The sequence below is a fragment of the Myotis yumanensis genome, unplaced genomic scaffold (genome assembly GCF_028538775.1).
Source record: "Myotis yumanensis isolate MYYU_CA2020_CCGP unplaced genomic scaffold, mMyoYum1.0.hap1 SCAF_5, whole genome shotgun sequence".
Lineage (NCBI taxonomy): Eukaryota > Metazoa > Chordata > Mammalia > Chiroptera > Vespertilionidae > Myotis > Myotis yumanensis.
In genome coordinates this window covers 4,432,272-4,445,636 of record NW_027223756.1, presented here as the reverse complement: position 1 = coordinate 4,445,636, position 13,365 = coordinate 4,432,272, and the positions used below count along the sequence as shown (strand labels likewise).

Here is a 13,365-nt window from a genome sequence, read left to right as displayed (position 1 = left end):
AGTGGCCAGTGGGCAGTTGTCTGTGGTCATCAGCTAATCCTCTCTCTGACTTGACATGCCACCTTTTTAAGACACGGATTCCAATATGTATTTGAGTTACTTCTGTGCTCTCTTTTCTTCCATTCGTCTGACAATTATTTGGTATTGAAAATCAAGACAATACCAACTTTTCTCAGTTACATAGTTTTATAATACATCTTAAAATCCATGTAAACTGTTCTTCCCCCATTCCTTTTACTTTTCAGAAACTCCTTACCCATTCTTACATGCTTGTGTCTCCATATAAATATTAATATATTGTTTAGGTTCCAAGAATCATGCTACTTTTAAATTTGGGTTCCATAAATTTATAGATTAATTTGAGAAGTTACATCTCTAAAAATTTGAGTCTATGTAGAAACAAGATTGAACCTCACATATGTTGAAGCCTTTGTTCAGGGTTCTCATGAGCTTTGAAATCATCTTTACAGTCTTATTTCATTTATTTCAAAGCATTTCACTTATTTTTTTGTTGTTGATATTAGAAAGGGCACCTTTTTCCATTATATATTTAAACTGGTTGTTATTTATACTTAATAAAAATGCTTTTGAATCTTGTACATTTTGGTAAGTACAAGATTGGTATTAGTGTACAAGTAACCAACTTTTCTTATTGTTTCTAATAATTTGTTTAAAAATTTGATCCTTTGGTTTTTCTACACATATAATTGTATCATCTGTCCATAATGCTACTATCGCTTCCTTTTGCTGGTATTTAGCCTTCTTATGTTATTTCTTCTTTTCCATTTTTACACTCCCAATGTCATTTTCTTATCCAATTGCATTGGTCAGTACTCTCTGGTCTACTGTTTCTAGTGTTTGACCATGTACATTTTGAGGGATTCTTTTCTGCATTTAAGGAGAGGATCATATGGTTTGGCTTCTTTGACCTAGTTTTATGGTGAATTATGCTGATAGCGTTTTAAATATTAAGCCATTCTTACATGCCCTCCTTTGGTCATGGTGTAGCACTGAATTCTGTTTGCTATTATATTAATTTTTTTCTTTATTAATATTATGAGGTTGCGTTGTGTGTGTGTGTGTGTGTGTGTGTGTGTGTGCTGTCTTTGTCAGGTATGGTATTAGTGTTATGCTGCCTTTGTAAAGAGAACATACCTTTTTCTTTAACCAAGCTCTGGAAAATTTAAAAGAGGAGAAAAATAATCTGTTTCTTCAAGTTTGTTTTTTAAACCAAAAAAAGAATTAACCCATTAAATCATCTGGCTTGGTGAAATTTGGAAGGGTGTGGGTGGTTTTCAGTAAATATGTGAAGAATTAATAGACAAATTCCATTTTGTACCTAGGTACCCCTCTTGAACTATGACATTTTGAAACGAACCCATTGTCATCTCTTAAGTGTAACTCCCTTCAGAGATGTTGCTCCAAGTGGCCCCATTCAGGCACTAAGCATGTACAGAGTAGCCACCACCATGGGGTAGGCAGTGTGGGTGACTCATGGGATCCCAGACACGGCCCACATGTGACGTCCTGGAAGGCTGGCTGCCGCTGAAGCCCCCGTTCCCGTGAATTTGATTCGAAAGCTGCCTGGCTGATCATGGAATATGGATCGAGCTCAGGGCTCTGTGCTCACAGTGACTGCGCTCTGTGCATTAGTCACACTGGACCCTCAGCACAGCCTTCACCGCAGCGGCACAGCCAAGGCAGCGGGTCCCCTTCCTGTGCAGGAGCCGCGGCCCTCGATGCTGAGCCGCCCTGTCTCCGGGAGGGGAGCCCGACCTGCCTCACTCGCCAGCTCCCTGTGTGACTCGCTTCTCTCTCCCTCCCTGAGCTTCAGGCTTTAACCTGAGCTGAAGATGCTAATGGTGACCGTAGATTAGATGGGCCAGCGGATGGAAAGCACCAGGACACAGTGGGCACCTGGTCAACTTGAGTCCACCTCCTTGCTTTGGTATCTCCCCGATACCTGGCCCAGCGCCCGACTAGGATGAGGACCGTCATGGATTGTTTTTAGACCCCAAGCCGTGACGGTCTCCCTATCTCCCCACTTCACCCCTCCAGTCAACTGCCAACCACACGGGCAGAGTAATTTTTAAATCTCAGCTGTGCCCCGTCAGTGAGCAGCTGTCAGGAACTCCCTGCTAGCTCTCTGGTCCTCCAGCCACATTTCCCTCTGAGGTCCACGCTCCCCGAGTAAGCTTGCCTCTGTTTCCCTTCAAGCTTCCTCCTCACCATCTGCACACCCACAGCTGCAGGCCTTTGCACAGACCTTCCCCCCTCGCCCCCCCCCCCCCCCCCCCCCCCGCCCCTCCTGATCTCAGTGCTCCTCTTGGCTTCTGAGGGCTTTCCTGAGGCAGAGGCTGCTATGGCGTCTCCGCCTCCCGTGTGCCCGGCCCGGGCCGTGAACGAGGTGTTCCGCCAGGATCAGGGACACAATTAGTCTTTGGGTTACATGGTGAAATATGAATGAGATTTTCTCCATTTCAGTTCTCAGAGGAGCCCTCGGGAAACGGTTCTTTAAAACACGAAAATGAGACCGGGAAAATCAATTGCGCTTCTCGCTGCAGGAGATGAAGGCAAGCGTGACTTTCCCGAGCCTCCCAGGGCACCGCAGTATAGGGGGTGGGGGTGGAGGCACCTTTCATTCTAATGTGGATTTCAAGCGGGGCCCAGGCTGGGAGCCACCAAGCCTCAGCCGCCGCCTGTGGAATTCAGGAGCACACGGTGGCAACGCCCCCAGCGCCTCGCACGGCCTCTTTCTTATTTCTAAGCAACAATGAGCCGGCTGCAGCCTTGCCCAGGGTTCACAGCTAAACACCCACGGCCACCACGCCTCCTTCCACAGTGGAGGGGAAGGCCAGACACTGGGCAGGAGGTGCGTATTGACGGCGTCTCCCGGGCCCAGGCCCTGTGCCTGCTGCATCCAGCCTCTCCTTGGGCCTCCAGACCAGCCGTGGGGGCAGCACTGTCATCCCTTCTCTGTACAGAGGAAGTCAGAGCCCAGGACAGGGTGACCCGCCTGGGCCACGCGGGTTAGGAGCCCTGTGTGCATCTTCTGCGCAGTCGCGTGTTATCATCTCGGGAGTCTGTGGATGTTTAACGATCCAGGTCCTGGCTTTGGTCAGGCTTCCAGAAAACCCAGAGCCAACGTGCTGCCCCTGCTGCAGGTACCGGCACTGCTAGGCCTGCCTCCAGGAAGGGCCGTGCTCCATCCTTCCCTTTATTCGCTGCTATTTTCCTCATCTGTGAAAGGGGACATAACAACAGCTCCGGCCTCTGAGGGCTGTGCAGGCACATGGAGAGGCGCTGGCACGCTCGAGGCAGCACTGGGCACACGGCCATCTCCCCGGGGGGTCAGGGCTGCTAAATCCTGGGGCCTGCACGGTGCCTGCAGTCATTTCTGGAACCAGAGAGGGTGGAGTACAAACAGGATGAATGAAGCTGGTCAGGTGGCACTTACTGACTTCCTACTGATTGATTGATTGATTGATTGATCAGCCAAGCCCTGGGGTCCTCCGGCGGGGCCCTCAAGGAGCAAACAGCTGGGTCCAAACTCAGGTCTCGCCCAGGCAGGTGTCAAACCCACTTCCTCAGCCGCTTGCGTGGTTTCCCTCTGAGCCCGGAGCTCGAACCCCCCACACTCTCCGCTTTATTTTCCGAGGCCAGGAGGAGGCCCTGACCTGAACTCACCCTCCACCCGGGGGTTTCCAAACCTGCAGAGAGCAGCTTCCCCTGCAGGAAGGGATGCTGACCCTTCGCTCTGGGTCATGACGCCCTCGCATCCCGCCCGCTGGGCCGGGCTGCTGGGAGGGCAGGGCGGAGGTCACAGGTGAGTAAGCACAAAGCCCGACCCAGACCCGGACCCGGAGCACAGCCACGGAACCGGCTGGGGGAAGGTCAGGTCACCAGGGCCAGCCCTGCCCTCGTGCTCAGCGCAGAGGCCTCTGCCTGCGGGCGGGCTGTGCAGCCCCGCGGGTCCGCTGGCTGAGGTGCTCGACTTTGTAGAGTCAGGCGGTTTATAAGGGACAGGCACTCCCATTATGAGGAGCGGGGGAGAGTGGGCGAGAGGCTGGGGCCTGGTTCCTTCTCCAGTAAAACCAGGGAAAGTTAATTAAGGCTGTGACTCAACAGGCTTTTCTGATGCAATTAGAGGTCCAGCTGGGCAGCCTGCTGTTTCAGGGACAGGAAGTCAGCACCTGGCTCCACAGGCCACTGCCTGAGGCAGGCATTTCAACAGTGACGCCAGCCCGAAGCCCAGCCCGGCGGGAGGCTCACGTCGGGTCTGTGGGAGTCGCCCGTGTGCCTGGCCGTGTGCCTGGGCCGTGGGCACTCCAATGGATCCCACGTCTGCAGGTAGGGAGACTGCGGCCCAGAGAGGGGGTGCCACTTGCTTAAGTCACACAGCAAGTCTGTTCCTAGAGCCTGCTCCTGCCACCTCCCACCGATTCCCTCCTACACCTGCACCCCAGGCTCTGAGTAGCCTGAGTGAACTGCACTCTGCCGTCCCCCGAACCTGTGGACGGCTTTGTTTTCGTAATAAACTCACATATAATCAGGGGAGCAGTAAAGGAGCTTCGGACCCGTCTGCTCGAAGCCCGCCGCCTGCCCGTGGGGACGGATCTGTAGCCACAGTCACTCCCGTGGAGACAGCAGGCTGGTGGCATCAGCTACCGACTCTCCCTCCGTCACAACAGCCCTGCTCCGATGGGTGGGGCCTTCTTGTCTCTGGACCACCTTTTACAAAATGCAGGCGACTGACGAGGTCACAGTGGAAGCTCCAACGCCTCCCCCGGCCCAGCGGCCCGGCAGGAGGAGGCCCGGGCGTGTGGGGAGATGTAGGAAGAAGGGGTGCAGCCTGGCCTGGCTGTGACCGAGGAGTCCCCGCGGTAAGACCACTCCTGCACGGGCTCCATGCGCCAGGCGCACACCGGGGCCCGGCTGGTAGTAGATGCTCCGTAAATGTTAGGTCCTTGTTCTCCGCCCCCCACTCCCGCCTCTGCAGGAGAGGGCGCGGGAGCTATTTCATGGACACGCAGTCCTGGCCCTTTAACCCCCACCCACCCGCACGTAGCTGGTCGCAGGTGCTGCTGGTCTTCTCCCTGACTTCCTCGGGCCCATCATCCCCGCTTCTAGAACAGACGCGGGGGTGGGGGGCGGAGGGGGTAGGGCAGTCTGGTCTTAGCCTTTACTGCTACCTGATCCTGAAGTCACCACTTCTGAAACCTTGTTTCCTGTAAAATAGGTTGTTGAAAGGTTTAAAAACGAAAGCATAGATTTGCATCCACTGCCCCCGGTTTAAGAGCTGAGGAGGTGAACTCACAGTTTAGGGCCTGTCTCTTCTTGAAAAGCCCAGTCAGCCATTATCTGGCCTTCTCCTGTCCTTGCCAACAGGTGTTGTGCTGGGGGAGATGGGCGCGTTCCCTCCCGTCCCTCCAGCGCCCTCACGCCCCTTCCTCACACCGGGACGTCCTCGCTGGCTCCTGCCGCCTGTCCGCTCTGGGCCCGCACGCAGGGGTGACGAGGAAGCGTGGCTCCTTCCCACAGGCGGTCTGGATCTGGGTGCCGTGTCCAGGTCTCATTTGTACTGGTCCTCGGTTTACTGCTGATAGAGCCACCACCTCCTGTGGCACGGCCGTGCCCGTCCTGCAGGGGGCGCGCTGCCACGGCTCTGTCCTCTGCTTCAGGTTGACCCGTGGTGTGAGCTCTCAAATGAGAAACCCAGAGGAGTCGGAGGCCAGAGATTGAGCTCTTTCATCAGCCAGGCCCCGCCCCTCATCCCTTACTTTTAATGCTCGTGCGAAAGCGAATTAGACTGGGAACTGAGCTACAGCTCTGGCAGGTTCCAGTGTAAACCGAGCCTTTTTCTGTCAAGGGTTCCACCAATATTAATGCACTGCTGGCCCTGGCCAGTCTCACCTCCCACCTCCTTCCTGCGGGGGTGCCCCCTGGGTTCCTGAGGCCACAGATGCTTCCTTTCCTTTCACAAGGCAGCCCACCTAGGAGACTCACCCCCCCCCCCCAACATGGGCGCCTTAATGGGCTGGGGGCTTCCACGGGGAGCTGACCCAGCGGGGTGATGGCACAAGCCCTCCGGGTGGGGTGGGAGCATGCCGTTCCCCTGTGCTCCGGAGGCAGCCGCCTGGGGTGAGTGCACAGGGACAGCCTCCGGGCCAGCGGAGCCCAAACCCTGCTGCCCCGGCGCCGCGTCTGAGTTCCCTTAGGCACGTGGCTTCTCTGGGCCTCAAGCTCTTCATTTATGAAATGGGAAGATGGTGAGACCTACTTGGAAGGGCTGGTTTTAAACATTAATAAGAGATCAAGGTAAACAGCCTCACTGTGGTTAGTAATTCTCAATGTCCATCTTAATCTTTCCCAATGAAGTCATCTTGGATGTGGGAGCCTGGCCCATACGACGAGCTGCCTCCCTGTCCGGGTGCTGAGCCCAGCGGAGGGTTCACAGAGCAGACGCCCACTCTCGGCCGGTCCTGCCATGCGGGGCTCGGCATTCCCACCCAAGGCTGGCTCACCGAGGCGCCCGCTGGTGTTGGTGGCACGTGTGTCACACTGAGCCTCTCGCACCAGTTCTGGGAGAGGTGGGGGCCCTCCTCCGAGCCCAGACCCCCGACGCCAGAGGCCAGAGGCCAACCTTGTAAGCAGACCTTCCCAGGGCTGGCAGCCTCAGGCCCCGCTGTCACCCCTTCTCTGTGAGAACTCCTGTCAGGGGGCAACTGTGTGTGTCAGTGTGTGTGCGTCTGTATGCCTGTGTGTCTGTGTGCTGGTGTGTGTGTGTGTGTGTGTGTGTGTCTGTGTGTGTGCTGGTGTGTGTGTGTGCTGGTGTGTGTGTGTGTGCTGGTGTGTGTGTGTGTATGCTGGTGTGTGTGTGCTGGTGTGTGTGTGTGTGTGTCCGTATGCCTGTGTGTCTGTGTGCTGGTGTGTGTGTGTGTGTGTGTGTGTGTGTGTGTGTACAGGGCGGGAGGGGTGAGGAGGCAGAGACTGGGGAGAAACCCTTTCTCCTGCTGGGAAGATGCACACTGAGAGTGGGGCCGACATGCTGCGTCCCCAGCGTTGCCGGCTGTGCGGGACCCTGCGCATGCTGTCGCCGTGCGGCTGGCGTGGTTTCGCCTGCACAGGAGCTATGGGGTGTAGAGCAGCTTCGCTGGCCGGGAGCCCCACTGGCACGCGTAGCAGAGCCACACACTGGAGCTGGAAGACGACGATTTCTCATTTTCCAAACCAATTTTGCTGACCTGATTTTCTTTTCTTTATCAATTCTTGTGCCAAGAAAGGGGATTGAGGAATGGAAGTAGCTTAATGGAACGCGCTGTGTGCTGCAGGGCTGGTGTCTCCATGGCGATGGGATGCAGGCTGCGTGCAGACATGGGCTGAGATGCACTGAGACAGCTGTGCCTCTGACGGGGCGGGTGCACGGATGGCCTCCTGGACTCGCGTGGAAATGCTGGTTCCTGGGCGCTGTACCGACAGGGGGCCGGGACCTCAGGGTGCAGGGCCCAGGACTTTGTATCTGATCTACCTCCTCACATGTCTCTGAGGCTCAGGGAGTCGCAGGCCCATGGTATCAGGCCGTGAGTCAGCCCACGAGGGGTGTGGCACACTCTCAGCCTCATCACCAACTGTTCAGAGGAGTAATTTCGGGAGATCCCTCCGTGCAGCAGGGGCCACGGATGGGAGGGGCCAGGGAGGACACGCCCACCTCAGGTGCTTCAGCCCCATCAGCACAAACCACCAGCAGACCCTTTAAGTAGCAGGACCCACGGGCCCTCGCAGGCCCCAGGACCGAGGGCACAGCCTTGCCCTGGGGGTGTAGGTAGTTGGGGGGCACAGATCAAGGCTGATGGCAGCACGGTATACTAGCAAACCCTGCTGGTCCTCGTGCCGAGGGAACCCCTGACCCAAACTCTGCTCCGTGGTCGCAGGGATGGCAGCGGGAAGCATTCGCCGGTCACTCTCACATTCGCACGGGATCGCCACGGTTGTCCCTGGTGTCCGTGTGTGTGGACTGGTGAGGTGGTGAGCCATTTTCCAGATAGGAGAACTGAGGCCTCCTCGGTTCCACTGGTCCCGGCAGGCATGCGAGCTGGTCCTGGGCCGCAAGGGGCAGAAAGGGAAGCCGCAGGAGAACACGGGTTCCTGGGGGACGCGTGTGCATAGGAACAGGCGGCATTCGAGTGAGGACGTGCCTGAGATGGTGGCCGGAAGTGACGGCTGTTTTCCTCTGGGACTTCCACCTTTGTCTTTTTAATCACAGGGCAATGAATTTTTAATAAAAATAGCGCTCATGTAGTTAGAGATACACTGGCAGTAGGACATGTGGTGGCAGCGGGACTTCGGACCCGAGTCCCTAGCCTCACTCTGCCGCATGCATGGAAAGCCGTCATTCCCTCCGCCTCTGAAAGCCCGTCTGGAAATGGGCACAGTGATGGTGCCTACCGCCCAGGCCGCGAGGACACGTCTGCACTCCACGCGTGCTAACCAAGGGCGTGACCTCGGGCAGGCCAGCCCGGGGCTCCGTGCACCGCCCCGTTTTGCCTCACAGCGTGAGAAAGTCACCAGTGTCGCCCCGTCCAGAGAGAAGTAAACTGAGGCCTCCCGAGAGCAAGGAACTCCCCAGAGTCACAGCGAGGGCGGAGCTGGGCTTTGCATCTGGACAGCCTGGCCCCAAAGGCGCTGCTCCTGCTGCTGGCCCGGCCGGCGCTGGGAGGCGGCGGGACCAGGTGTCCCTGGGGTGGGACTTCTGCAGCCGCTGGCAAGGTGCAGGGTGGCAGCGTCTGTCTCTGGGGGCCCAGCTGTCACATACAAAGGACGGATGTCCGCGGGCAGCTGCTTCATCTCCCCACGAAGCGCCCGCTCCTGATGCGCTGGGTCTGTTGCTTCCGGGGCTCCAGGGTGTGGCCTCCTCACAACGAAGGGCAGTTGTGGGGCCTGTGGGGCCCAGATGCTGCGGAAGCTCCCGAGCCTCTTCAGTTGGGGTTTCTAGGAGGTTCCTTACAGAGCAAGACCCAGCGTTCTCCCTCCTCCCTCAGTCAGGGCGGGGCTGGAGGTCCCAGCTTGGGAATGGAGACCAAACATGTACCATCCTCCAGCTCATGCCCACACGGACTCCACCCTCCGGCTCATGCCCACACGGACTCCACCCTCCGGCTCATGCTCACACAGACTCCACCCTCCAGCTCATGCTCACACGGACGGGGTCTGACCGTGGGGTTCAGACAGACGCCCCGTGTCCACCTCTCCCTTCGCCAAGTCCTCCCGTCCATGCGCCCAGATGCCAACAAACAACCCCATTTGTGGGGCAGCCATGCGCCGCTTCCTCCTGTCTGCGCGCCCCCTGCCTGGGCGGCCAGGAGAGGGCATGGGGACCCCCAACGTCGATATGATTATTTTTTTTCTTCTGAATCAAAACACCCTCCTCTCATGAGAGGAGAACTCCATGTTTCTAGGCCAGCTGACTCAGCGGGCTGCCAGCTTTGAAAGGACCTGAGAAAGAACATATATAAACAACATATATATTGGACCTCGGTGCTGGCGCCAGGTGGTGAGGGAAAAGAAAAGAAATGCAAAAATAAAAGAAATAAAAAGAGCATCAGACAAACACACAGCTGGTTATGTAACACCCGATGCGTGCCGTCCTGGGGCTGGGCCCACCAGCTGTGCACAGGGGCCTGGCCAGGCCAGCCCCCGGGGCCGGGGATCCACCAGGACCCCTCTCCCATCGACCCGCACCGCCCCCGGTTTGTTGGGCCTGTGTTATTTTGAAAGCTTGCTTGTCCTTCGCGTTAGGGGCTGGGCTTGGGCTCGGCAATGAGACCAGCAAAGCCGGGCCGGGCCTTCGATGCTGAACGGCCTCTGGTGGCGGTTGTGTGAGTCCGCGTGGGGGCGCAGGGGCCGCAGGGGAGAAGCGGCGATGGCGTGGGCCAGGGTGGAGGTGACCAAGGTGACAAGAAGCGGACGGATGGCGGACGGGTCTGAAGGCAGAGGGACAGCGCCTGCAGCAGGCTGAGTGTAGAACCTGAGGAGAACAGAGTCAAGGCGGACGTCTAGGGTTTGGCCTGAGCCTTCGAGGGCGGGAACGTGCAGGGCCCAGGTCGGGGGCGGGAGGGCAGGAGTTGGGGGCGGGAACATGTCCTGGGCGTCCACGTGGAGGTGAGCAAGCAGTGACACCTGAGAGTGGACCTCGGTGCCGGCGCCAGGTGGTGAGGGAATGATCGGCCCCCCGCCCCCCAGAGAGCTCGCAGGGAAAGCAAATGGGGGCAGGGGGGAGAGTCATGTTGGACCCAGAAGCAGCTTCAGAAAGTATCTGGCAGAAGGGGAAACTGAGGCCCAGAGAGCACAGGTGGTTTGCTCAGGGTCACACTGCAAGTGAGCGACAGCCCGTCCCTTCCCCCCGCCCCCCCCAACCCAGGCTCGAAGGCTGCGGGCCTGAGGCAGGAAGCCGGCTGGTGACCCCGTTCTGTCCCTCCAGGTCACCATCCTGGTCAGCCTGGCCCTCGCGTTCCTCGCCTGCATCGTGTTCCTGGTGGTTTACAAAGCCTTCACCTACGACCACAGCTGCCCGGAGGGGTTTGTCTACAAGGTAAGGGCCTCCGCAGGTGAGTGGCCCGGGGACAGCAGCTTCCCTGGGAGGGTTTATCAAGGTCTTCTTCTCAGTGGCGCCCAGATTCTGGGTCCACCCCTCCCTGCAGACTGTTTAAGGGGTGGCCAAGGGTCTGCCACTTGGCACGAAGGACTGGTCTCGGGGGACAGTAGACGAGGTGCACCCTGCTGTGGCACATCGCAGTGAGGAGAGTCCCGCTCCCTCGGGGACACTGCCCGTCCCGTCCTCGGGGCTCTCCCTGGCCAGAGCGCCCTGGTCTGAGGGCTGTGTCCTTGTCCCCACCGGCCCGCAGAGATGGATGACAGGCAGCTGCTGAGGGGCCCCCAGGCCGCAGCCCCACTCTGCTCCTTCCCTCCAAGACCTGAGCCGGCTGCATGGCCCCGGGGCGTCTCCTCGCCCTCTGAACCTCAGCTGTCTTACCTGCCAAATGGGCGCGCATCATCCGCCCACAGCTTTCGTGAGGCCTGAAGGAGAGAACTTAGTAAAGCCAGCCCGCAAAGGGCCTTCTAGATCAGCGGTCGCCAGCCTTTCACACCTCGCAGACCACTGGTTAGCGACCACTGTTCTAGATAACCGCTCTCCACAAACGTTGGTCAGACTAGAGACGTCTGGTCTGGATCTAGAGCAGGGGACGTGCGCCTTCGTAAATTACCCTTTCCCGGGAGCCCACGCTGGGCGTTTCATGCACGTTCCCTCGTAGAGCTGCACCCCATTGAGAAATACAGGGGGTTCGCCCCATTTCCATCCGAGGGAAGGGAGGTGAAGGGCGTTTGGGGAGCAGCGGTTTCTGAGACGTCACCCAACATTGCAAAGTGAGGGAGTTGCTCGTGGAACGTCCTTCAAAACAGGTTCCCCAGGAAACATGTGCCACGTGACTCCCGAGGACACATCCTGAGCAGGAGCCCGGGCTCTGGGTGGTGGTGACACTGCCATCGGGGATAGGTGCATACGCTGCGACGTAACCACACGGGGACTCCGTGCTGCGGTGACAATAAGGCAGGGAGGTGTCTGGACCCGGACACAGAACCCCCCCAGGATAAGACGAAGGCAGAGGTGCTGCCGTGTGTGAGGGAGAGGGGCGGGGCAGGTGTGCTGACATTGGCAGAGAAGCTCCCGAAGAAATGCACTGGAAAATGAAGAAACATGGCTTTTAAAAATATATACTTTTATTGATCTCAGAGAGGAAGGGAGAGGGAGAGAGAGAGGAACATCAATGATAAGAGAATCACTGATCAGCTGCCTCCTGCACACCCCCTACTGGGGATCGAGCCCGCAACCCGGGCATGTGCCCTTGAGTGGAATCGAACCCGGGACCCTTTCGTTCGCAGGCCGGTGCTGACCCAAACCGGCCAGGGCGGGAACCAAGGCTTTGATGGGGAGGAGACACAAGAGCAAACTAAAGGAAATAGGCGGCCACGGCTGCGGGCAGTGCGTGGGGTGGGGTGACGGGAGCCGCAGGTGAGGGGACCTGGTGGCGCCCACAGTGACCACGGCGGTGACCAGCCAGTAACAGAGGAGGCAGCTGAGTCAGCACCATCAGGCCTCCTTCTCCCGCCTCAGGGAGTGTCGGCCTTGAGGGCAATGGTGACCATGGGGGGAGGGCCGGCGGGCGCTGTCCCCTGCTCTGTGGCTGGGCCCCCCGTGGAGTGGGGGGGTGTTGCCAGGCGGTGGGAGGGGGTGCGCGGTGCTGACCGGCTCTCTTGTCCCCAGCACAAGCGCTGCATCCCAGCCTCTCTGGACGCCTATTACTCATCGCAGGAGCCCAGCTCCCGGAGCCGCTTCTACACGGTCATCAGCCACTACAGCGTGGCCAAGCAGAGCACCGCGCGCGCCATCGGGCCCTGGCTCTCGGCTGCCGCCGTCATCCACGAGCCCAAGCCGCCCAAGACCCAGGGCCACTAGGGGCTGCCGCCGCCAGGGGGCGGGGCGCAGGGGGGACCCCGCTGGCTAAAAGCTCCAGTTACCAGACAAGGCTGTCCTCCCGGGGTGGGGGGCGGGGGGCTCCCCTGAACTTCCATGCGCTGGCGTTGTCCAAATCGCTTTCTTTTCGTCCCTGGTATTGTCGCTTCTCCCCGAGTCCGGCTCGTGTACAAAGGCATGTTGCGTGTTGACCGTCCCCATGTAAGACATGTTCAAGGCCACTGCTTAGTGTTTGTTAGGAAACATTAAAAACAGGAAAGGAGACAGAACACCAACAGGAAAAGGGTGAGCGGGCTGCGTGGGGAGGCGTGGAGGGCAGCGAGGACCCTCGGCTGCTCAGATGAGGGGCCGCAGCTTCTGTGTGGGCTCTGGGGACACAGCGGGGCTCTGTGGGAGCCACAGCTCACGGCCACAGCCCCCAGCAGGGGTGCCCTGCAGGTCAGCACAGATGTGTGAGGGTTTCCGAGCCGCCTGGGGGGGTGGTGTCCGCAAACGGGAGCGGGCGACTCCCTGTGTCTTTTCCTGGTGTTTCTAGAACCTCACCTGGGCGCTGCCCTCGTTCCTGACAGGCCGGGGCGGGGCGGGGGGGGGGGGGGGGAGGGGGGGGGCTGCAGAAAGCGCACAGGCACCCATTTTAAACTTTTGTTCGGTTGTTTGTTTCCCAAAGTGCTAATAGCAATGAGAAGAACAATAAAGGTCATAACCAGGAAGCTCAGGAGGGGCCGGAGACCCAAGGCGGGGGCCTCAGCGAAGCGAGCTGGTTCTGAAGGAGGCGCACACTTGGGTCTCCTGCCCACGCAGGGTGTCGAAGGGACATCCGTCCACCCCTGAGCTGG

At 58.3% G+C, this 13,365-nt stretch overlaps 1 protein-coding gene across 2 annotated transcripts in view; it reads left to right on the top strand.

The window, feature by feature from the left end:
* The window catches only part of NSG2 (neuronal vesicle trafficking associated 2), a 31,024-nt gene extending 17,916 nt beyond the window's left edge, over positions 1 to 13,108 (top strand). For both annotated transcript variants that reach the window (XM_070414381.1, XM_070414382.1), the window contains exons 4-5: positions 10,478 to 10,588; positions 12,320 to 13,108. In XM_070414381.1, the coding sequence (XP_070270482.1) occupies positions 10,478 to 10,588; positions 12,320 to 12,511 (303 nt within the window). In that variant the 3' untranslated portion in view covers positions 12,512 to 13,108. The remainder of the gene's footprint in view (positions 1 to 10,477; positions 10,589 to 12,319) is intronic.
* Positions 13,109 to 13,365: the final 257 nt, after the last annotated feature.